Source organism: Pelobates fuscus, chromosome 8, assembly GCF_036172605.1.
Source record: "Pelobates fuscus isolate aPelFus1 chromosome 8, aPelFus1.pri, whole genome shotgun sequence".
NCBI classification, from domain to species: Eukaryota; Metazoa; Chordata; class Amphibia; order Anura; family Pelobatidae; genus Pelobates; species Pelobates fuscus.
This window is the reverse complement of record NC_086324.1, coordinates 19,926,918-19,952,886: the sequence shown is the minus strand read 5'-3', so window position 1 is coordinate 19,952,886 and position 25,969 is coordinate 19,926,918. Positions and strand designations below refer to the sequence as shown.

Here is a 25,969-nt window from a genome sequence, read left to right as displayed (position 1 = left end):
GGCAGCCCCCTGGCACACTGCCCCTCTGAGCCAGCCTGCTGAGAGCCAACACTGCTAGGAACGCTGCTGCGCCTCCCGTGTTTCCAGCCGGGAGGCCATTCCGGGTGCTCCGCCCATATGATCTCAGGGTGTTGCACTCAATTCCTTCCCCTTCTTCCTCCTATGCACGTTGCCGTCCGGGTGGATCTCTCAGGACCCAGTGACACCTGCCCGTCTGTTATCGCCATGACTAAGGAGGAGAACAAAGGGTAGGCAGACAGGGGCAGGGATTAACCCCTTACTGTCCCATGCACCCCCCCTAATACAGGGTATTAACCCCTTACTGTCCCATGCACCCCCCCATGGCAGCCCAGGGTTACTTCCTATTATTGGTATCAGACCCCCTGCTGTCATACAGGGGATTAACCCCTTACTGTCCCATGCCCCTCCTCCCACCCATGACAGTCCAGGGGTACTTCCTATTATTGGTATGACCCCCTGCTGTCATACAGGGGATTAACCCCTTACTGTCCCATGCCCCTCCTCCCCCCCATGGCAGTCCAGGGGTACTTCCTATTATTGGTATCAGACCCCTTGCTGTCATACAGGGGATTAACCCCTTACTGTCCCATGCACCCCCTCTCCCCCCCCCCCCCCCCATGGCAGTCCAGGGGTACTTCCTATTATTGGCATCAGACCCCCTGCTGTCATACAGGGGATTAACCCCTTACTGTCCCATGCACCCCCCCATGGCAGCCCAGGGTTACTTCCTATTATTGGCATCAGACCCCTTGCTGTCATACAGGGGATTAACCCCTTACTGTCCCATGCACCCCTCCCCCCCCCCCATGGCAGCCCATGGTTACTTCCTATTATTGGTATCAGACCCCCTGCTGTCATACAGGGGTTTAACCCCTTACTGTCCCATGCCCCCCTCTCCCTCCCCATGGCAGCCCATTATTACTTCCTATTATTGGTATCAGACCCCCTGCTGTCATACAGGGGATTAACCCCTTACTGTCCCATGCCCCCCCATGGCAGCCCAGGGTTACTTCCTATTATTGGTATCAGACCCCCTGCTGTCATACAGGGGATTAACCCCTTACTGTCCCATGCCCCCCCATGGCAGCCCAGGGTTACTTCTTATTATTGGTATAAGACCCCATGCTGTCATACACGGGATTAACCCCTTGCATGGGGGTTACACTCAGATATCACTTTCTCCTGCCCCCCTCCCTGTGACCATGTAATTAACCACCTGCTAATTAACCACTTTGTGTGAATACAGTGATTGTGGTGTCTTGTAAATACAGCAGGCTATAATACACAGCCAAACATCCTGGAGAGATTTATTCTACTTTTTTGTGTTGGTGCCTAAATAGTTTTTTTAAAGTTTTGAAAAAAGAATTTAACCCCTTAGTTGCTAATAACATTAGTATTTGTCATGATATAATGGACCTGTCATGAAGGAATTAAACCTTTTAGCACCTCAGAACTGACATCAATTTATTTTTAAAACAGGCTTTGAGTCTCTCTATTTCAGGGTTGTATAAGGTGTGAATTGCTGGGGATTCAGAGTAATTTTAACACTTTTTTGGGGAAAAGGCCAAATTGAAAATATAGAGGGCTTGGAGAATGTTTCCAGTAATGCTATTTTTTTTTTTTATTTTTTTTTTTACAAAACATTTAAATTCACTTTGAATGCCCAGCGATTCAAACTTTAGTGATTACCTTTATTAAAGTTCCAAGCTTGCCAATCACAGGCTAATAAAACGGTTATTAAAAAAAACCAAAAACCTTTTAAAAGTAGTTTTTATTTTGTTATCCAAGTAGAACCATCCATCTTTTTATCTCAAGGCATTATAGAATTGAGATTTCAGTCTTTATTCTAGTGGGGGCAAATATGGCAGGGTTATGTGCTAATGCATTGACGGCCAAAAGATAGATCCCCACTTGTTGTAGAACTCTAATTTGCATGACGGGTTGTTAGCTGGCAGAGCATTATCGGAGTTACAGTTCTAAACAGGTGGGGATCTACCTTTTGGCATGCTGTGTGCTGAAGTATAATAAGGGTATGTTCCATATGGATTTACGTTACGAGGTAGGTGCCCTGTCTCGGCACCTGTTTAAAGTATACCATTCATCAAAAATGACTAGGTTCCATATGCGAGTGGTATTTTTTTTCTAGTAAATATATAACTCATGTAATTCTGTCTTTGAAAAATAATTTCATTTATATTTCAGGAACTTAATGATTGTTTGTAAGACATGATGGCTGTAGTGGTTATGGTGCAAGAAGTACCATGTTCCGTCCCCAAGTCATATCATTTTAGAAGACTAAGAAATAAATATCCAGGTATACCTAGGCTCTTCTGAAGATGCAGACTTTATTTTGAGTTGAACAGGCAGTGAGACACTTGAGAAAGGCTCATGTGAGTCGAAACGTTGCCTGTTTTACTCTAAATAAAGTCTGCATCTTCGTAAGAGCCTATGTGTGCCCGGGTATTTTTCTTATTCTGGAATACTTTGAGGGATTTGTAGTTTCCCTAATATGAGTGGCACCATAGTGGTTATCCATTTACTTGATCGGTGAGCAGTGGCGTACACACAATCCATGAGGCCCCGGTGCGAATCTGATCCATGGGCTCCCATCAGTGATCTCATCACTAGGGGCCTGGCCGCTCTGGTAAAGCGTTGCAGCGCTGACCGGGCCCCCTGGAAAAACATACCCATCGGGTGGCCCTGACAGTATGGGCCACCTGATGGGCCACTTGTAGGTTCGGCCCCGCAAAACATGGCGACTGGTAACTGGTCACAGGGAGGCCGGGCTCCCTGGAGTGATGGGCCCAGTCGCAGCTGCAACCCTTATATGTAAGCCAGTGTCGGTGAGTGCTGTGAAAACCATTTTAGAACTATATGACTTCTTACCTGGGATGTGCCAGGCACTGCTTCACACCTTCTGCTAGAGAGCCAGAAGATCTCTTTACCAAGCAGACGCTTCCGGCTCCCACTAAGCTGTGGTGGAGGCAGGTAGCAGCACACCCAGTGAACCCCAGCAACAAAGTCAAACCGTTCTAAAATGGAGCTTTATAAGCAGTAGTTGTGATAGGCACATTTCCCAGCAATATGGCTTAAATGTAATGTTCATTAATTGAACGGGCTCAATTAACACAATATTATTATTACATTTCCATAGCCCCAGCATATTCCGCAGCACTTTACAATTGTAAAATGGGGATATCTAAAAACAGGTCATTTTACATACGGAATATAAAAAGAAGGCCCTGCTCAAACGAGTTTACAGTCTTTGATTCATTGTTGATGTTGAGGTTCATCGTCATTCTTAGTTGGATATTATCTGATACAGTTTGTATTGCAGCCTTTTAAGTGTAATGGCATCACAGGCAAAATAATTTTAAAATATCAGGTCAACATAGTCAAGCTGCAAAAATAGTAGCTGAATTGAACTGTATTTCCAAAATGTGGCTATTTTGGAGTAACATTTTAAATCCTCATGTCAGTTCCAAGATGTTTTTGGTTTATTAAATGATGCGGTGTACATGATCTCTGTCTAGCTATGTAAACATATTGACTAAAAACTAAACATTTATTACACTTTTTCATTTAACTGGCAGCCTGAATGGAGTGCAGTGTTAGATTGATAGACACACATGGATTTACTTCGCCCTCCCCATTGCAACCTAAATCCAAGCAGTACTGGCTGCTGGCATTAGTATGATGCAGTGACATTTAATTTTATGATGGACAGCTGTGGGTGACACCTCAATTACTGTATGTTTGAGTCAGCGTGTTTTACTCATATAATTGGTACAACTTAGAACATATGAAGCCATGGACGTTGTAGACTTAAGTTACAATAGAGTCAGGCTTTGGTCAGATACAAGGGTAATGCTTGTTCCTTTCTATGGGGAATATCTTAATGCATAAACTGCTTTATTCACTAAACTGGAAATTACGGACAAAAGGGATTGCAATTTTTAAATCTCATTGGCCTCCAAAAAAAACTCTCCCAAGCCATAACTTTTTTTATTTCTCTCTTTTCCGTTCTCCCAAATTCTTAGTTTTTTTTTATTTTACATTTTTCACAATTCCAGATTTTGTGAATAGTTGCTTAGTGTTTATTTAAAAATATTTTTTTATATATATATATATGTATATTTATTTAATTTATTGCACACTCTAAACAACATTATCACAAAAGCACCCTTTAGTGGTTATGATTCCAGGGTAGGCAGTGCCCCCAGGGTAAGCATTTTATACTTGGCTCAGTGAGACACCCGGCTGGTGTATACCTCTACGCTAAAGTGGATCTTTGTGTTTCTGCATCACTATACCAATGGGCATTATGCATTGTCTAAGAACATCACTCGACTCACTGAACATCATTGCAACTTTATCCACCTGTACAAAACACACAACATATTTATTACCCATCACTGCAAATTTACCCACTTGTACAAATCTCTTATCACTCATCTTGGCAACTTTAGCCTTCTATAGAAATCATTCAAATAGTCATGTAAACTACCTTACAAATATTATGCCCATAGTGCTGGCAGCCCTATTTGGTAGATCAAATGTTTTTGTTTTCATTATTATTGTTTCCTTCTATATGTATTTAGATGTTTTTATGTTATCACTGAATGCTGGAAAAATAATGTTCCACTAAGTTTTTTTTTTTTTTTTTTAAATCAATGTACTTTTGTATATAATTTGTGGTTTTGAGCATAGTGCACATTGTGTATTTTGCAGAGTATTAAGAATGAAGTTCCAAATTTCACCTATAGCCCCTAATATTTCTTTCTTTTTTAGCAATTGCTGCTTCTTACATTGTCTGCTTCTGTGATGCCGAGCAGAGAATGGAATGGTGACTTGCTTGCGGTCACGTTGCATTTCAATTGGTCTCTGGTGCTGTTGAGAGGCCAGGGTCTCACCACAAGGTCACATTTTAGAATCTCTTTGTTGTCTCCAATAGTTTGACAGATTGCGCGGATGACATTGGCCCCTCAGTGCCCTGTACATTCCTTCGACAGTTATAGGAACGATAATAAACATTGGATCACTTGAATTCATGTTATAAAAAAATTGATGTGTGGTGGGGGGGTGAGTCTCGCTGATTTGGAGAGACAGACATACATTGTGTGGCTTAGGCTCTGTCTGGCTATAACAATCATGGGTTTGGTGTAGTCACCAACTTGCTCACATCTCAGTGACTGAGAGGTCTTGCCATGCTGTGGTTAATGTTTGGTTCCATACGCCTATTGGTACACAAAGTATTATTGTATTATGGGTAATGAAAGCTTTCCTTTCAGACTGTCATTAGAAGTTAAATGGTTACTTATAAGCACCATAACAACTTTGCATCATATCATGTTACAGTGCAGAAACTACCTTGCCTCTTGTCAACACTTACTGATAACAGAAGCAATTTGCAGAAATTATTGCAGCTATAAACCAGCCCCCTCCTTGGATCTTACATGTTAGGGAGAATTTTGACTCCATGCATCCTCAGCCTATCATTCATATCCAAAGTTGGAGGATTTGCTCTGATATTGTGGAATTTGTGTATTTTCAGTGCCAATGCAGAGGGTGCACTTTCACATCTGTGGAGAACCCCAAAACTGCTCCAAATTAATTTAATAGAAATCTAGGATGGCACTAATAGCCATTACCAATGATCTCTGGTAGTTATGCTTCTTAGGATATATGTTGCATTTGTTTTTTGCACAATTTTTAACCATTTTTTTTCATGCAGGCTGTGTCAGTCACAACCAGCAGAGTTGTGGGTAAGGCTGCATGGACATAAACAAAAGTGATTTAACACCCAAATGGCAGAGAATTGTGCAGTGAAACTGGAGGGACTGCGTCATTAAAGGGATACTATAGTCCCCCAGACCACTGATTGAATCAGCCTGGCTGCAATGTCCCTGTCACACTTAGTTCTGCAATGTATATCATTGCAGTTTTTGAGATACTGCAGTATTTACCTTGCAGGACTAAGACTGCTTCCAGTGGCTGTCAATCTAGAGGGACTAGCGGACTCTAGGTCCCCTAAATGACGCTGGCCGTCCCCACGCTATACTTTCCTATGGAGTGGGCCTAATGCTTTTGCCACGCATGCGCATTAGCCCTCCTCCTGTCAAAGGAGGCAGAGCACCGACCCAGTGCCAAGGGCCATCGGCAGTGGAATCGAGTAAGTGACTAAAGGTTTCTTGTTTAACCCTTTAGCTGCCTGAGGGGGCTGGGCTGCAAGGGACGAAGGGAAAGTATCTCTTTAAGTTAAAGTTGTTTCGATGACTATATTGTCCCTTTAATGCATACTCACCTGACTCTTGCTTCTGCTGCAATGTTACAAATGCATTATATATATCATCTACGTAGTTAGTGGTATGTCATTAAATTTCTTGACTCATGCACTTATTGACTCTTCTCATTCTAAAGAAGTTGATCTCTTTTTGAGTGCCCGCTGTGAGAACCACTGCACAGTGATGAACACAACAGATGTTTTCTTCAGTTTCAGATTTAGCTAATTTTTAGCTTTGCTTGTATGTAAAAATGTGCATTATTTATTCTGAACAGTGAACTGAATTGACATTTGCCACAATGGGCTGTTGCGATTGTTATGTTAATGGTCTTAAATCTAGACATACTGTCTTAAAATCTGAACAGCACATAGTGGATGTGATGCAGGTCAGGCTTTTGTTGAGCAAGCTATCAATCATTTAACTTTGTCATTGTTCCAAAAACTCAACTATAAGCCCATACTGTGTGTAAGACATCTGGGACGAATGCACCATCTATGCTAGTTTCAACCATTGATATGGCCATCAATAGAAAGGAATGTCCCAGTAACCACTAGCTCCTGTATAGGCCTGTAACTCCCACCTGCGCGAAACATTTTTGGTGTTCTTTTGTAGGGAACCTCACCCCCATACATATGGATTCCACCAGTTAACAAGGACTCCAGGTTGACATCAAAACAAAATTATAAAAAATTACTCACTTTTACACAAAAATACACACTTTTATGGAAATTAATTTGGATTTTATATATTTTATTACCAGTGTGTATGAGTAGTTTTTTTTTTTTATTATTATTGTTTTTTTCAATACCGTATATACTCGAGTATAAGCCGAGTTTTTCAGCCCATTTTTTGGGCTGAAAAACCCCAACTCGGCTTATACTCGAGTCAGAGTCTGTATTATGGCAATTTGCATTGCCATAATACAGACTGGGGGGAGAGGGGGGCTGGCAGAGCTGTACTTACCTGTCCTGCAGCTCCTGTCAGCTCTCTCCTCCTCGGCCGGTCCGTTCAGCACCTCGGTCAGCTCCCAGTGTAAGTCTCGCGAGAGCCGCGGCTCTCGCGAGATTTACACTGGGAGCTGACAGAAGAGCAGAACGGACGGCGCAGAGGAGGAGAGAGCTGACAGGAGCTGCAGGACAGGTAAGTACAGCTCTGCCAGCCCCCCTCTCCCCCCCACTGAACTGCCACTGGACCACCAGGGAAGGAGAGCCCCCCTCCCTGCCATATATCAAGCAGGGAGGGGGGACGAAAAAAAAAAAAATAATAAAATAAGAAAAAAAAAAAAAAAAAAATTAATAATAAAATAAAAAAAGGGGTATAAGGACCACTATGGGAGGGGGTATAAGGACCACTATGGGAGGGGGGGGGGGTATAAGGACCACTATGGGAGGGAGGGGGGTATAAGGACCGCTATGGGAGGGAGGGGGGGTATAAGAACCACTATGGGAGGGAGGGGGGGGGTAAGGACCACTATGGGAGGGAGGGGGGTATAAGGACCACTATGGGAGGGAGGGGGGTATAAGGACCACTATGGGAGGGAGGGGGGGTATAAGGACCACTATGGGAGGGAGGGGGGATAAGGACCACTATGGGAGGGAGGGAGGGGGGATAAGGACCACTATTGGAGGGAGGGGGGTATAAGGACCACTATGGGAGGGAGGGGGGGTATAAGGACCACTATGGGAGGGGGTGGGATAAGGACCACTATGGGAGGGAGGGGGGTATAAGGACCATTATGGGAGGGAGGGGGGGGGGTATATGGACCACTATGGGAGGGATGGGGGGGGATAAGGAACACTATAGGAGGGAGAAGGGGGATAAGGACCACTATGAGAGGGAGGGGGTGGGATAAGGACCACTATGGGAGGGGAGGGGGAAGTAAGGACCACTAGGGGAGGGGAGGGTAAGGACCACTAGGGGAGGGGTGAGTCAGGACCACTGGGGGGGGGAGTGAAGGAACACGGGGGTGGGGAGGTAAGGACCACTGAGGGAGGAGGAGGGGAAGTCAGGACATATGGGGGGGGAGGGGGCGGCAAAAAATTTTTTGCCTACGGCGGCAAATATCCTTGCACCGGCCCTGCACACACTGCATTCACACACTGCATTCATGCACACACACACTGCATTCATGCACACACACGCTGCACTCATACACACACACATACGCACACACTGCATTCATTATACACACACTGTAAATAAATATTCAATTAATATATTTTTTTTAGGATCTAATTTTATTTAGAAATTTACCAGTAGCTGCTGCATTTCCCACCCTAGTCTTATACTCGAGTCAATAAGTTTTCCCAGTTTTTTGGGATAAAATTAGGGGCCTCGGCTTATATTCGGGTCGGCTTATACTCGAGTATATACGGTAAGTTGGTTTTGATGTCCATCTGGGGTCCTTGTGAACTGTTGGAACCTGCATATATCGCAAACCGAGAAGAGCGTTGGTTCTTCTGGCGCCCCCACAAATATCAGGGGAGACACCTTGAAGCGCTTGACCCTCATCCATCTTGTGAGCGTACTAATAGTAGCACAAACTACTTCCATTATTTCCCTAACAATATTGTGCTATTTGCTGCTTATCTCGATCTTCATCTGTATCCACATTGTACGTGAAATGTATGGACTTCCTAGACCAGGAAGAACTCGTTGCTGCTGGGAGATGCAACCTCTGTGGATTTATACATAAAATTGCAGTATCTTTACAAGTACAATGCATTATCTTAAAACTGCATGAGATCCGCTCCAATCCCTTTACTACAAGGTGCTGAAATGTAGTAATACATCAATGTGATAACTCTTAAAGCAGGTGAAGCAGCCCCTAAGAAAGTCCAGGATGACACTGTAGCAATGTTACAATAACCCTGTCACAGCCTTTTAAATTGTACATTATGACTGGTCAGGGTTGAGGGAAAGCAGCAAATAGGGATTCTTTATCATTATTATTAATGAACCCTGTGTGTGTGTGTGTGTGTGTGTGTGTGTGTGTATGTATATTATATATATTTATATTGCTTGGCATCTTTACTGGACTAATATGGCTAATCCAATCTAAAATATATATATATATATATATATATATATATATATACACACACACCTTTTATATACATACATGAAGGGACACTAGGCACACAGATATATCAGCGCAAGATGGCCAACTAAGTACTAAGCTACGGGTCCGAATACTAATGACAAAGTAATAGTATAGTTTGCAATGATATAAAAATTTTATTTTTTTGCTTTGTCATGATTATTAGTTTGATGTGGAAAAAAATTAAATAAAAATGACATTGTAGCGTAAGGATGCAACAAAAAAAATGTGAAAAAAAATGAATGGGTCTGAGCACACACATCTCAAGAAACTCATGGTGGGGCAAAAAGGGATTGAAAACCCCTTACACCTCAAGTGAGTGGATAGTCAATACATTGTTAAACACAGATCTGCTCACACCAGTCAAGCCATACGACTTGCTTTTCCCACAGAAATTTCACCTTTGCAGTGATGTGACTACTGCAAGGGATTCTGGGTGGGCATATGCAAATGAATACACACACTGTCTCACTCTCTTTTATTTAAAAACACCTCACCTAGGCAAAACATAATGGGGGTTTAGTTACATTATATGATCATACATTGCATAAGCATGCCACAACGTCAATGTACGTCAATGTACCCTATTCTTGGCAGGTCCTACTCTAGCAGCCTAATGCCTGCTCTTATGAGATTAATCCACTTACTTGGGAAATTCTTCCTCCTGGGACTCTGCAGGTCAAGACTAAATAGGATCCTGGAATGAGGTACCTGTGACAGGGAGGGGTGCAAAACCAAGGAGTTGGCACTTTGGGCCCAATTTGGACATTTCCACTTAGGGGTGCACTTACTTTTGTTACCAACGGTTTAGACATTAATGGCTGTTAAGTTATTTTGATGGCACAGCAAATTTACACTGTTATACAGGCTGTACACTTACTACTTTAAATGGTCACATAAAATATTTACAAAAATTTGACTGTTGTACTCACTTTTGTGAGATACTGTGTGTGTGTGTGTGTCTCACAAAAGTATGTACATACATACATACACACACACTTGGTTTTCTGGTTAACTGCTTCTATATATTTTTTTTTATTGTGGTGTTTAAGGTGTTTAAAGATATTGGTGGTTGTTGCACTTTTTTTTTCTAGTGGTTAAACCTGTTCTATCAAATATGAAAGATTCCCTACTATGTTTATGTCATCCTGACAGCCTGGTACTGAGTTGCGCAGTTTGGGGGGGGAAACGCCGCCCTGTTTGTAAGAGCTTACATTCTACAACCTGTTCAGTCTGTCACATTCAGCTGTTATTATTCATTCAGATAAGATTTATTTATTTTGTAAAATATAATATGAGGCAAGAAAAGAAAACAGGTGGTAGCTTGTCAATATGAGACTGGACCCATTAAACCCCTTTATAATAGATGAGCCAGGGAAGTTGTGATATAACAGATTTTGTGTGCTTGTGATAAAATAAGCCCCCATGCATTATGTAGATATATGTATATGGTCATAAGTTCAGTTTCAAACAATGGATTGCATATTTTACCAGTCTTCAGATCCGAGGAGTTTGTGCCATTAGATGTCAAGTGTAGATAGATCCCCCCTCCACCCCCAATGAACAGATGGTACTTTGGTGACAGCCAAATATTTGACTTGATTCACTAGAGCCATTCCTTTTTTTTTTTTTTAGTTTTCCTCGATGCTCAGAAATATAAGGTTAATCCTAGATAAAACATGGAGAACAATAATATATGGGTGCTTGAGTGAAGATCAGAAGAGCCTTGATCCCCAGGCTTGGAACGTTGCCGTTCCAAACATTCCTGTTGATCCATTCACACCAGCTACGGTGTCCAGATGTGGCGCAGACTTAGATTTTTAATCTTCTAATTGACAAACCCAATCTCTCTGGAGCCAAAATGACACCAGGCCTTTTTATATCGGCTACCTGAAGGTCAAAGGGCACAACTCAGCTGATTTAAAGGAGCCACTTGGAGTGCACATGGGTCAGGTTTCGTGGCAGACAGAGCATCATATCCTTTGTTATATATGTATGTTCTCAAGTAGCTGGGATTTACTGGTAGAAATAATAGTGACACATCTTCATTCACATGCAAATTAGGGATGTTACTCTACTGACACCTTGACAGGGACTCCCTGGGGCCCATTTGTTCTGTCCTCATCTGTTTGCTATTTGTTTTTCTTTAAATGTTCTCTTTCATGTTTTTGTTTTTACCGAAATGGTAAAATGATGTATTCCCATCAAAAGATGGATCCTATCGTGGTAAAGATTTGCATTAAAAGGAAGTTTGTTTTCAGCTGATAAGCAGAGACCCCAATGTTAACCCCCTCATTCCACAGACTGCTTTCTGTATAAACTAAACACCAAATTGTGGTGACTTGAAAATTGAATTGCAAAACTAAAAGATCTATAATTTTAGAAAGGTTGTTTATTTCTGTTCAATTCACGAGGCAAATAAGAGGACATTAGGTTTCTAAAGAAGCCTGTGTGTATGACATTTTTTTTCTGGTAATTTGTTATGGGTTTATAATCATTTTCCAGAAATACTACCATAAAATGTTTGTTTTGGTTGTCTGTGTTTACAAATATTTTTAGCGCCAGTCCATGCCAACTTGTTTTGTTTTCTCTGCCTGTAAAGGTATGCTGCACACGCTCTAGTAGACAGATTAATAGCAGCTCCAGAGAAGCAATGTTAATGTAAAGGTCTCTGATGTAATATTTTACTTGTTTACACTCCTCTCTGTGACATATACGTCCTGTATAGACTCTCTTCAGACCCCTTAGTATCTCTGATTACCAGTGGACACCCATTAATGTCACTGACCTCACTAGATCTATCCCAAAGCATGTAGGGCCATTTCTACTTAGTGATAGAACAAAAATCTTTTATCTATCGCTGGTTTTGGTCTTTTTTTTTTTTCCTCACAAATGTTTTATGAATGTTACATTTTTGTATTTACAAAGAAACATTCCACAGCACTGACCAGTGGGAAAACAAAACATACCCAAAGATCCAATAACCAAATAGTAAATGTAACAAGACAAGAGATAACCACACAGTTCAGACTAACTTACACGCTAAACGTTAGACTCAAAGGTTGTATCAGCAGGACCATCATCACCTACAGCTATTGAAGAGCTAAAATTCCCATGATTCTTTGCTTTACTTCCAGTTTACTTAATATTTTTGTTCAGAGCCCCAGCATGTTCTAAAACAGAGCGTTTTGCAGACATTATCACTGAGATTTCTGGTCCGTAGCTGTGATATACTTTATAAATGCCTTGTAAACCCTTGGATTAAGAACTCTGATCTCATTTTCCCTGTGCAGAAAGCAGATTCAGTCTTGTACCAGAGCTGTCCAGCTTTTAGATTTATGTGCTGGTGAGTGAAGACCCTATTAAATTAAAACATAATAAAGCCTTTTCGAGTTCCCAGGCAACATCCGGATTGCAGTTTGGCAGCCCTGCCCTTAAACAATAGAATGCCTGGGTGTATTCAGGAACATTCCTATGGCGATACATTGTACCGGATAGTCTATGGACCCCTATGAAGATGCTTGCAAAAGAGAGGGGACCACACCAGTAACAAAGAAGCTCCCTTTTCGTTCCTTGTTTCTAAACATTCCGCTACACCATTCTAAGCCGAAGAGGAACCAGAGGCAAACTTTATTTGTTTAATTTATAAAGTGCCAGCGGACTTTGTAGTGCAGTACAGTGGATGAAGAATACATGCAAATAATATGGGAATGAGTGGTTATGAGGTCTACTGATTTATGGTTACCAATTTTTTGTTTGTTTTTTGGTTCCTAGAGCTTGTTCCCATGTAGCCATTGGCTGTGTGAAGAATAAGACCAGATCTTACCTGAATTCTCCTCTAAGGCAAATACTGAGCCGGCTTGGCCTTCCATCTAGACAGAGCGGGAGAACACAATGGATGGAGGGGTACTGAGATTAAAGGGACACCTTAAAGGAACACTATAGGGTCAGGAACACAAAAATGATTCCTAACCATATAGTGCAAAAACCACCATTCAGGTGCTGGAATCTGGTAACTGGCGGGAAATATGGATTTTTAACCCTTTCTGATTGTGGTGGGAGGGTGCAAAGGCAGAGGGACAATATAGTGTTAGGGATACAGTTTTCAATGCGCTGTGTGTAATAGGTGAATAGACCAAATGTCATCTGTCAGTGTGATCTCAGGAGGAGAGGTGCAACTCTATAAAAAGTGATTGTAAATACAATTTAAAAAAATATATATATATATATATTTAAAAGGGCGAGGTGGCCATACTATGAAAGTTTTTAACTTAAAAACTCAGTGATACTGCCCCTTTAAACCTTTTAAAGTTGTTTCAGAATATAACTCCATGGGTGCTATTTAGAATATAATATGCACTGTATTCTGCAGCAAAGTTGATTGTTTTACTTTTTTTGTGTTTCTTTTCCTGACGTAGAATGCCATTTCCTTCCAGCCCTTTATTAGAGACACAATGCACTGTCTGGGCTAGTAATGGGGGTGAGAGATTGAAGATATGCACAGATTAGTTTGATCAGTTCTATCTACCGTTGGCACTGCTAATGTATCTGTACTACATCTCCCAAAATGCAGCTCAGCCAGCCTTTTAGCTACATTGGAAATCATGAAAAAGGCAATTGAGACATTCTGGGAAATGTTCACAAAACCTTTATGTGCAAATTTGTGGGCTGGGATTTAAAGGGACACTTCAGCTTGTTAACTGAAGTTCCCCCCCTTCTTATCTTATAAACTTGGCACTTTTCTAAAAGCCAGTCGGACAGCTGAGGGTTTACTGACTCACCAATTTTGATTGCTTGTACATAGCAGAAATCGATGCTCTTTATAGAAAAGTCTTTGAAGGACCGTGCATGGTGATTGCCATTTATGTGCCATAAGTTCCAAATTCTTGGATGACTGAAGTATCCATTTAAATTCCAAGATCCCAAAATAGTTTATTCACTCAACAGTTGTGGTGTTTGGTCAGCAGAATTTCAAAATTCAGGTCAAAATCTTTAGCTTATAGAACCACTATAGGCACCCAGACCACTTCAGCTCAATGAAGTGGTCTGGGTGCCAGGTCCCCCTGGTTTTAATCCTGCAGCTGAAAACTGTTTTCATTGAGGGTTAATCCAGCCTCTAGTGGCTGTCTCCCTGACAGCCACTAGAGACGCTTCCGCGATTCTTAGTGTAAAAATCACACTGAGATAACGCTGCCGTCCATAGGAAAGCATTGAGTAATGCTTTCCTATGGGCGGTTTGAATGCGCGCGTGGCTCTGCCCGCGCATGCACATTCAGAGTGGACGTCGGCAGGGGGAGGAGAGGACACCAGCGCAGAGGGAACCCGGCGTTGGATTAAGGTAAGGGGTTGAAGGGGTTTTAACCCCTGCAGCCCAGTAGGAGTGGGGGGGGGGGGACCCAATAACCCTATAGTGCCAGGAAAACGAGTTTGTTTTACTGGTACTATAGTGCTACTTTAAGGATAAATGTGTCGCTTAGTAAATCTGCTTTCCCTTAGAAGGTAGGAATACCCAAAAGGCATAGCAGTTACCTGTCCTATGAAATCTTTAAGGGTGTGAAAGAATACACCTTTACCACTCTCCATGTCTTATTTTATATTAGATGACTTTAAAGGGACACTGTAGTTACCAGAACAACTACAGCTTATTGAATTTGTTCTGGTGTGTAGAATCATTCCCTTTAGGCTTTTTGCTGTAAACACTGTCTTTTCAGAGAAAATGCAGTGTTTACATTAGAGCCTAGTGATAACTTCACTAGCCACTCCTCAGATAGCTACTAGAGGTGCTTCCTGGGTCATGGCTGCACACCGTGCAACACTGCCATTCAATGTCTCCACCTTCTGCATGCAGACACTGAACGTTCCTCATAGAGATGCATTGATTCAATGGATCTCTATGAGGAGATGCTGATTGGCCATGGCTGTGTTCGACCTGTGCTGGCTCTGCCCCTGATCTTCTTTCTTGACAGTCTCAGCCAATCCTATGGGAAAGCATAGTGATTGGCTCACAGAATCACTTCTGATGATGTCAGGCATAGGGGCAGAGTCAGCTGCAGACTTGAATACAAGAAAGATTTTACTATATTTAGGGAGGCAAGGAAGGCCAGGGGGGGCTAGATGGTGGTTTTAACAAGTCTGCAGCTGACTCTGCTCCTGATCTGCCTGCATGCCTGACATCATCAGAAGTGATTCTGTGAGCCAATCACAATGCTTTCCCATAGGATTGGCTGAGACTGTCAAGAAAGCAGATCCGGGCAGAGCCAGCACAGGTCAAACACAGCCTTGGCCAATCAGCATCTCCATTTAATTAATGCATCTCTATGAGGAAAGTTCTTTGTCTGCATGCAGAGGGTGGAGACACTGAATGGCAGTACTGCACAGTGTGCAGCCTGCCCCAGGAAGCACCTCTAGTAGCCATCTGAGGAGTGGCCAGTGCAGGTATCCCTAGGCTATAATGTAAACACTGCATTTTCTCTGAAAAGACCGTGTTTACTGCAAAAAGCCTGAAGGGAATTATTCTACTCACCAGAACAAATACAATAAGCTGTAGTTGTTCTGGTGACATGAGTGTTCATTTAAGTTGAATGTTTACTCTACAGACAAAACCTAAATATAGCCTGTTTAGCTGAACTATGTACCAAACGCATTCATTTATTGTAACGATTAAGTTCCGCTCAGATGGTTTTTATTTTTGTTTGAAATGGAGGTTTTCCTGCGTGACTAATGCACTTTTTTTTTTGTTATTTTTGTTAGATCATAAAAATACAATGTGTTTGCCATCAATATTGCATGTCTCTAGATAAAGGAATATCCTCATTAATGCTGATTCACAGCATCAGAAATGCCCACTTGTGCATCCAAACACGGGCAGGTGCACGAACGAGTCAGGCTCTCGGTATTTGCTGGAGAGTGACACCTGTGCCTGGAATTGCATTTTTCCTAATTATGGGATTTTAGCTCAGCTGCTGTTCACATGAGGATTTCCTTTTTAAAGTGCTTTGTCTGAGCTGAGTAATCTTGGCGTTCCTGTGTTCGTACTGTCTGATTCTCCACTTATGAAGGGAAGCATTACTGGTGTATATTTCTTCCAAATGGATATGTTTCCAGGAATCTGAAGAACTGCACAAGGCATCTTGTTGCAGCATAGGCAGAAAAATATAGTACAAAACCATTGAGGAATACCCTGATTCCTCACAAACCGCAAATCCATTGCCAGTGACAACGGCTAATGTTAAACTTGAGCTTGCAGCAAGCAGAATGCTCGCTTTGACCTTATGACACCATATGTAACTGTATGATGATCAGCACAGAGAATTCATTAAAACTGGTCGCAATTAATGTTCAAATACAAAAAACTCCTTATAATAAAAAATAAAAAGTTACTCCGAGCCAGCTGTGTTAAAATGGAGAGGGGGATGACCTCACACACTGGATCAGGCAGGGCTAATATGCTATGCTCCTTTTTATTTATTTAGGGGGAAGGGGTGTTTAATGGAACACACAAACCCCATAGTAACTATCTCAATGAAGCAATGCAGAATTGGCAGAAGAAAGGTGGTTGGGAGGCTAATTAGGTGTTAAACCTCTCAAGTACGGTTTAACCCCTTAAAGTAAGATGGCACTTGCGCACATATCCACAATCTTGTATATGGTACATTTCAGGATTGTGTTAGTCATATTGAAAGTGCAGCCGCTATGCCCTCTCCACCTTTTTTCCACCTATTACAATCCATCTATACAATTGTTACCGCAATATATACTTTAAATGTGGTTTTCTTAAAGGTTCATTTAATGTTCAATACATTAAGAGTCTGTGGACTGGACCACCGAGTGGGACAGCCTAAATGGGCAATCTGCCAGTTTTAAAGTGTGATTGTTATTGGGCCACGCAAAGCACCGTAACCGTTAAAGGGACACTATAGTAACTAACAACTACATCTTAATGTAGTTGTTCTGGTGAGTATAATCACCTCGATGGGCACTGGAGGTGCTTCCTAGGCCGAAATTATTATTTCTGATGTCATCAAGGTGGCGGATTGTGGGCAGGGCTAACACAGGTATTAAGGCACGTTTTGCTACCTTTTAAGGGAGTTAAGGAGGGCCGGGGAAGCCGCCTAAATTGTGTTTTTAACACTATAGGGTCAGGAATACATGTTTGTGTTCCTTTAAGGCTGTGTCATAGCAGCCTGTGTCAAACCGGACGCATTAAAAACACCTATGGAGGTTCAGCACTGTCAATTCTCAATTACCTGTGCAATTATGTCAGACATATTATGAAGAATGTGATTATGAGCTTTGAGTGCCAGAGAATCCTTTTTGTTTGTTTTGAATCTAAACTGAAGAACAGAGGGAATGCACTAAACAGCCCATGCACCATGCCTCCACAGTTGCAAAAGCTGTAATGGTTAGAGTGCGTGGAGTGGCCCTTTAAATGCTGCTAACTCACAGCAAGTGAAATTTCCAGGCAGCTCTGCGCATGCACCATGTAGTAGTAAATGTGTTCTACAGCACACATTTTAAATTTTAACAATGCTACAAGGTCATGTAACCTTCAGCCTAACATGACGGGTCATGAAGTGCCTCCTCAACTCAAAGCGGGGTCATTCATAACTCTGTCCGGTTTACATAATCAGAGATCCAAGTAATTTATTGTCAGCATACTAATTGAAAAAGGATACCTCTTCATTTGGTGTTTGGCATACATGTTAAAAGATATATCCCATACTTGTTATTTCCATCCAGGTTTCCCCAGAAATTTCCTGTTATTATCTCACAAAGGGGGAGGGGGTGGCTAAATAATGCCATTCATTGAGTGTTTTGTTGCTTCTAAAAGAAAACTGAGCTGCTTATTCTGTAAAACAAAAGGAACAAGTGCACCCCTAATGCTATGAATGGGTATCGTGTTTCCCATTAACTGAAAACTTCCTTTAGGAAGTTGAATAAATAGAAATGGAAGTGACAAGGTCAGCTTTTTAATATCATATTTGCCAGTATGTGTCGGCTATTATTCAGTATGTTATTGTTTTTTTTTTCTTTTGCAGTGCGGCTGAGGACCCAGCTCAGTCAAAGAAAGCGCTAAAGAAACAACAGAAGGAAGCGGAGAAAGCTGCGAAGAAGGCCGAGAAACAGGCCAAGTTGGTCAGTACGGGGCACAGCCATATTATTTTAGGCCCTGCCTACCTTAAACAAACACAGGAATGCTATACATAAAAACCCACAAGGCATTGTTTAGCAACCCTGACATTTATATTGTTTTCATTTTATTAATTTTCTCTTGAGCTACTCATGCAGTCCGATAACTCCGATGTTTAAATCTATAGTGTAGGCACTGTAACTGCGTCATCTCATTGAAGTGGTTATAGTGTTTTAAGTCCCGTGGTGCCATCCTTTCATTCAGTGTTAAAAAGTTTGTATGAATGCTAAACCAGAGTCCCCAATAGCCCATATCCTATGTGCTGCAAACCATTACAGCTTTAGCAACTGTAGTGCCAATGTTTTGATTGGCTGTGAGTGTCAGTGACTGCTTTCAGCCTATCACAGTGGCCGTTGCTGGTATGGATTGGTATGGCCATATTGATAGTAAGAAATGTTTCAATTTATTAATATCCATTTCTTCCCCAGCAGTCTCGGCCTTGATAATGTGGAAATGTAATTTTGGCCCAGAAGGACATTGGCTCTAGGTTCCAGATAACATGACACCTACAGTATTAAGATGCAGAATTCCATTTTTTTTTTCTTTTCAAAAGTATGCATATGCACAAAAAAACATACAGTATTTATTTAGGCTAAAAACTATAAAATGCATACAACTTAAACTCAGATGGCCCAATGGAGGGACTAATGCCGAGATACATATGAAATGATTCTAAATCACATGCTTTATATGCTGGCAAATATACTTTTATGTTGTTTGATCTATTTGCTAATTTATTCTTTGTTTATCTTTTTAGGCCTCTGAACAGCAAGCAGAAGATGAGGAGGTGAGCATCTGAACATTGCAGTTGTAGATTATAATCAAACACAGTCTTACAATCTGCCTATGGGTTGTTGTTTTTTGGGAACTGCCCACGAGCTGTACCATTGAGCAGATCCATTAATTTTACAATTGCAGAATGAAAACTCTCACGTCCATGCCAATTATTACTATTTAAACACAGAGATCTCTTTGGGTGGGAAATTTTAATCTTGATTCCAGATCAAGGCAGTACTATAACATTCTTAGTACAGGAAATCATAATGCTTACATTTATATTAACGAATATAGAATTGCCTGTTAGCGGACCTGCCTGCCTGCACAGATTTTAGTGTATTTACTAAAACAATCTCAGAACACTTGCACCTTTGATAAAATAAAGTATTATTTGTAAAAGCTGTGTAGGAGATGGAATCTGATGTGCGAACAGGTCTGCTTATTTTATATTTCACGTATTTACGGATCAGTTTGCTTGTAGCATATATATATATATATATATATATATTTTATATGCAAATGGTTCATCTAATCTGCACAGCTGTATGATATATTGTATTAACTGTTCTGTTCTCCTGGTGATTGTGTGTTTTAGGATTTTGCTAAAGACCGATATGGTGTTCCCGCCATGATCCAATCACAGGAAAAGTCAGGTAGGATTGGGAAGAATGGAGAGATGCTACTTGGAAGGTCTTTTTTTTCTCTCTTTGCTAATAAAATCATAAATTAATATTTATAATGAACTACACCCCTCCTGTCATTGATTTCCTTGTACATGATGGAGCCCCAATCTCCAGTCGCTATGCGTTGGATAGAGCATAATGTAGCAGTAAGGTTTGATGGTCGTACACCAGAATATGAGCTAATAAAATCCATTTATACAGTATAACGTGATCAGATAGTGTTTCTTTCTATATACTATAGGAAGTGCTCCTCCCAGAAGTGTAAAAACACCATTCCCTCTGCAAATATATGAGGGGAACCAAATTCCCATGGGTTTTCACTGCACTAGAACCCTCAGAACTAATTTTTTGCTCCTCTTCTTCCTGATCTACCTGGGTTTCCCTTTTAACATATTTTTTTAAATTTCTCTCTGTTTCTTTTCCTTTCTCTTTATCTTTGTTAGTCATGGCTCTATTATTACTTGTGCTACCTTTTTTCGAATTTACTTTACTTCCTTGCTCTTCCTCTCTGTTTTGATTAGATCATTTTAATGGGAGCAAGAAATGCACAACTGCTATGTTATTAAATTTCAAAGTCATCCAATCTCTTCTCTATGACATCCTCCCTAAAGTTGGGTTGTTTACACTTAAAGGAACACTTCCAATAAATGTTTTGTAAAATGCTGCACCATAAGCCTGCCTCCGTAGCCACGCCCCCTCTCTCCAGAAATACTTACTTATCAAAGGTATGTACGCTGCTCAGTCCCAACAGCACTGAGTGAGCTGTTTTTTTGTTGTGGTTTTTTAAACAGTCAAACTTCAATTAGGTAATGAAATAATACTATGCTATATGGCTCCCTGGGGGTCCTCTCCTTCTATTGCAAGTTGTTTTGTATTTCGGATCATTTAGTACTGTCAGCAACTGAGCTGTGTGCCATTATTTGATAATGAAGTCTTTTTCTGGAGGTGTGTCTAAAAAGGCAGGCTTATGGTGTAACATTCTGCAAAACATTTATTGGTGTCTGGAGTGTCCCTTTAAGAAAATGCACTTCACTTAGCTAGGATCTTTCAAGTCCTAGAACAAACTGCAAAGCTTTCAAGACTACGAAAACACATTTAAGGTGTAGAAATAGTACTTTAGTTAGATACTAGAGCCCCAAAGATACCTGACCTGCTAAACATCTAATGCATTTATCAATAACTCAAAGTATCCCATGCTTTTATATGTCCACACCTAATTTAATTCCCATCCTACTGCATTTAATTAAACGTTCTTGTTCCTAGTAACTAAAATGCATTCTGTTGAACTCTTCAGCAAGATTTATTTTATTTTATTTCTTAATTTTGTTTTCTATCAGCTCTTGACAATGTTGCATATGGTTTCTCTGTATAACTACTCTGTAAAAATGTAAAACATTTAACTGGACATGGTAAATCCCTATTTTATCCATGAACCTTATACGTTTTTTTTTTTTTGTTTTGCTTAATTTTTTTTAAATGTCTTATCAAACTAAAGGTCAGTTTTGAGTAACATGTTGTTACATTTGTAGAACATCGTTATCCATAAAAAGATTACCGGATTAAGACACCATGTTATTAAACAAGACACTATAACATTTTGAAATTAGTATGTATTGCTAATTTTCATGTAGTGAAATAAGTGATAAAATATGTGTTACATATAACTCGTGTAATTTAAAAGGAGTGGCGAAACGTTGTGATAAAAGAGGCAGTGAAAATGTAATTAAAGATTTCCCATGCAATTACTATAAATACGCTGCTGTAAGACCTGCTCCACCTCGGTTCTTTCGGAGTGGGGAAAATGCTACAAAACTTGTAGACTTACTGAGTTTGCCTTATAAACAGTTGAGAAATCAAAACACAAATGCCTCAATTTAATTTGTTGTAATCAGAACTAAAAGTTATTCCTTTTTGGTAAAAATAAAAAAATTCAAATGATTCTTGTACAGAAGTCAAAAGTAAAGTCTATGGAGCTTTTTTTTTTTGTAGATAAATTATTAGAAAACCTTTTTTGTTCTAACAGAATGGAATAATTTCTGATTCAAACAAATTAAATCGCGGTGACTATGAGGTCAAGCAATGGTTTAATTAAATTGCCACAAAACTTAAATAGATGCTAAAAGCTCATTGATACTTCCTCTTTTTATATAATACATTCCCTAAAAAATCTGCCAGTTGTGGATTTCGCAGACCAGAAAGTTTGTGTCTTTTATGTCTTTTTTTTTTTCTTCTTGTCCACTCTGCTGCCTTTGACACTGTTGATCATGCTCTCCTTCTCCAAACTCTTCAATCCCTCGGTCTCTGTGACACTGTCCTCTCGTGGTTCGCCTCCTATCTTTCCGAACGTTCGTGTTCGTGTCTCCTTTTGCAATAACACCTCTTCCTATCGCCCTGTCTCGGTTGGAGTCCCCCAAGGATCTGTTCTTGGTCCTCTTCTGTTCTTTCTTTATACTGCCTCTCTTGGCAAACTCATTAAAGGGACACTATAGTCACCAGAACAACTACAGCTTATTGAATGTTTACGTTACAGCCTAGTGATAACTTCACTGGCCCCTCTCAGATGTCTGTTACAGATCCTTCCTGGGTCATGACTGCCTAAAATGCATCCAAACATTCAGTATCTCCTCCCTCTGCATGCAGACACTGAACTTTCCTCATCCCTATGAGGAGAAGCTGATAGGCCAGGGCTGTGTTTGAATTGTGCTGGCTCTGCCCCTGATCTGCCTGTTTGTAAGTCTCAGCCAATCCTATGGGGAAGCATTGTGATTGGATCAGGCCACCACTTCTAAAGATGTCCACAGACAGCTTGTTTTTCTGAGGAAAAACAGCATGCAGATTTACAGCTTCAGGTTTGAATACAGTAAGATTTTGCTATATTTATGGAGGCATGAGGGGCCCAGGGGGGCTAGATGGTGATTTTAACCCTATAGGGTCAGGAATACATATGTGTCCTTACCCTATAGTGATCCTTTAACTCCTTTGGATTCTGCTACCATCTGTATGCCGATGACACCCAGATATATCTCTCCTCCCCTGATCTCTCCCCTGCAGTCCTGCAACATGTCACTGCTTGCCTTTCTTCAATCCCTGATTGGATGTCTTCTTGCTTTCTGAAACTCAATCTCTCTCTAAAACTGAGCTTCTTATATCCCCCCTCTCCCCCCCCCCCTCATAATTCTGATCCTCCTCCTTCACTTTCCCTGCAAGTTGATGGTACTTGCATCAGTCCATATTTGCAAGCTTGTTGTCTTGGTGTTGGTCTTGCAAGTATCTTCTAAAAATATCGCCCGTATCCGCCCCTTTCTCACGCAAGATGCTGCCAAGGAGCTTGTTCATGCTCTGGTAATCTCTTGCATGGATTACTGTAATTCTCTCCTAGTTGGTCTCCCCAAAAGCCGAACTACCCTGCTACAATCGGTATTGAATGCTGCCAACAGGCTGATCTTTCTCACCTGTCACTCCTCCCATACCTCACCCCTCTGTCGATCCTTAGACTGGCTCCCTGTATCCTATAGGGGTCAATTCAAAATACTAACCATGACCTATAAAGCTCTCACCAACTCTATCTCCTCTTACATTTCTTCCCTGATTAATAGATATGCCCCTTCTCGGTCTCTCCGCTCTGCGGTGACCTTCTCCTGTCCACTGCTTGCACCCTTACTGCTAACTCGTGCTTGCAGGACTTTTCGCGGGCGACTCCCTTCTTTTGGAACAGCCTGCCTACCCCCATCAGACTCTCCCCTAGTCTTCAATTGTTTAAGAAGTCCCTCAAAACACATCTGTTCAGAAATGCTTATGGACTCCCAGAGTAACCTATCTATACTTACCCAAATCTGTCCCTCGTTCTCCTAAAGAGCCATACTCCACTCTCACCTCCAGCTCTGCTACTTTTCCACCTTGTTTGGTGGCTGTTACCCTTGCCGCCCTGTTGTATATGTGTACCCCATCTCATCTAGACTGTAAGCTTGTTTGAGCAGGGTCTTCATCTACCTATTGTTCCTGTGTCACTATGTAATTGTCTCATTTATTGTAAATCCCCCCTCCTTTCATAATATTGTAAAGCGCTGCGGAATTAGTTGACGCTATATCAATACCAATAATAATATGTATGTATTTTAAATAACTGGTCCCGCAATCATGTTGATTAACCTTAAGGACACAACTTCTGGAATAAAATGGATTCATGACGGAATATTTCTGTCATGTGTCCTTAAGGGGTTAACAACCAGGGGTTAAATTGTATTGCAGGAGGAGAAATAGAAAAATTATTCTACCTTCACTTACTATGATTCAGATTGTGTGGAGGTCTCTCTGCCAACTGACAGGTGCACAGGCTGGTTGGTTTTTGGGCTTGTTTTTATATATATTTTTTAAGGTGGACAGGGTATTCTAGTTTCGTAGCAGTTTATGCTACTCGTAATGTCTCTTTAATGTCATGGCTGATACATTCCACTCAGAAATAACATAAATGAAGGTTGACCACTTCTGTCGTTAAGTGAATTAAAGCCCCTAACAGCTGCTTCAGTACCTCACAATGATCTTTATGGCCACATAGTTGAATGCAGTATCTTCTACAGTTTCAATCAGAAAGTGAACTATCATGCGTGTTCTCATAAAACCATAAGGATCCACAGAAAGGTGTCAGGAGTTCAAAGTGTGGAATTAAATGAAAAGCATGTTAACAGTTCATCTTAACACCTAAATGTGTCATACTTGTAGGTGGGAGGCTCAGTTTCTGAAGAAATATGTAACTTCTGCAAACTGTACATTCTTCTTAATATCTGTAAGTCTGTGGCCTAAACAATACAAATATAAAAATGTACCCGTATAATGCTTATCAGACACAAGGCCAAATATGTGCCCAAAATGTTGCTGCTAATTGATCAGTATGATTATAATATTAAGTAGATGACGTGATTTGTGTTTCTGCACTGCCCCCACTATGAAGACTGTGTTTCTGTTAGTTAGCAATTTCTACAATTAATGAAAGATGTCTCGGACTGGATTTGAGATACTAGTAGGGCACAGACAGAGAAGTGACATGAAATCCCCACAATGAACACACTGCCTGCTGTATAGAAGGCAATTTTAAATCTTTAATGTCATACATTTAAAATTTCTCTAATCATGCAACGGACACGTTGTCATTAATAGAAATTGTGTTTAACTTTACATCTTACTTGTATGTCTATAGATGAGCTGATATTTTAATTAATTTAACATGTGGATTTACAACTTCAGTCTGTGAATCTGTTTTTTAAGAGAGCTAAATTAAGACTGCCGTGGGTACCAACAGTGCTGAATTTAGCATCCCCGTGCTTGGTTTTCCTTGTGTATTACACACACAGCCAGATTTACTATTTACTTGGTCATTCGAGTTTTGGTAAACAAGTCTTTTTTTTTTTTTTGTGTGTGTAAATAAACATACCATCCCTGGCCACCATCACTGCATCAAATGTCACCTTTGTGGGAGGTAACGCTTTGAGATAAAAATTGAGCATGGGATTTTTATCATTTAGTCCAAAGACTATTCTACAAAACACAAAGGCTTGTGACCAGCCAAAATTCACTGGTAAAGATGACTTAGCCCAGTAGGGAAACCCCAAAAGATGTGCTTCACACCAACTGTTTATGTATGTTCCAGAAAACACGTATTTATTAGTGTCACTAATTTTCGTCTGCATGACGACAAAAAAACCCACATAGATATATATGATTTCACGGAAAAATGTGTGATAACAGTGCATTAAAAAAAACAAAAAAACATTAAAAGGTTAAGAGAAGAGGGAATGTTGTATGTTGCATTTCATTGTTAATCTTAAAACGTTTTTTGTACAATACCTTTGAAAGGAAGTATGTGGTGTGTGAAACAGCAAACCAAGAAGAAAAAGTAACACAAAACTGAAAGGAAAAT

At 40.8% G+C, this 25,969-nt stretch overlaps 1 protein-coding gene across 1 annotated transcript in view; it reads left to right on the top strand.

Moving 5' to 3' along the window:
- The first annotated feature begins 126 nt into the window (after positions 1-126).
- The window catches only part of DARS1 (aspartyl-tRNA synthetase 1), an 81,893-nt gene continuing 56,050 nt past the window's right edge, over positions 127-25,969 (top strand). Inside the window, exons 1-4 of the mRNA XM_063429358.1 lie at positions 127-248; positions 18,444-18,540; positions 19,353-19,382; positions 19,968-20,025. Coding sequence (XP_063285428.1) covers positions 163-248; positions 18,444-18,540; positions 19,353-19,382; positions 19,968-20,025 — 271 coding nt within the window. The 5' untranslated portion in view covers positions 127-162. The remainder of the gene's footprint in view (positions 249-18,443; positions 18,541-19,352; positions 19,383-19,967; positions 20,026-25,969) is intronic.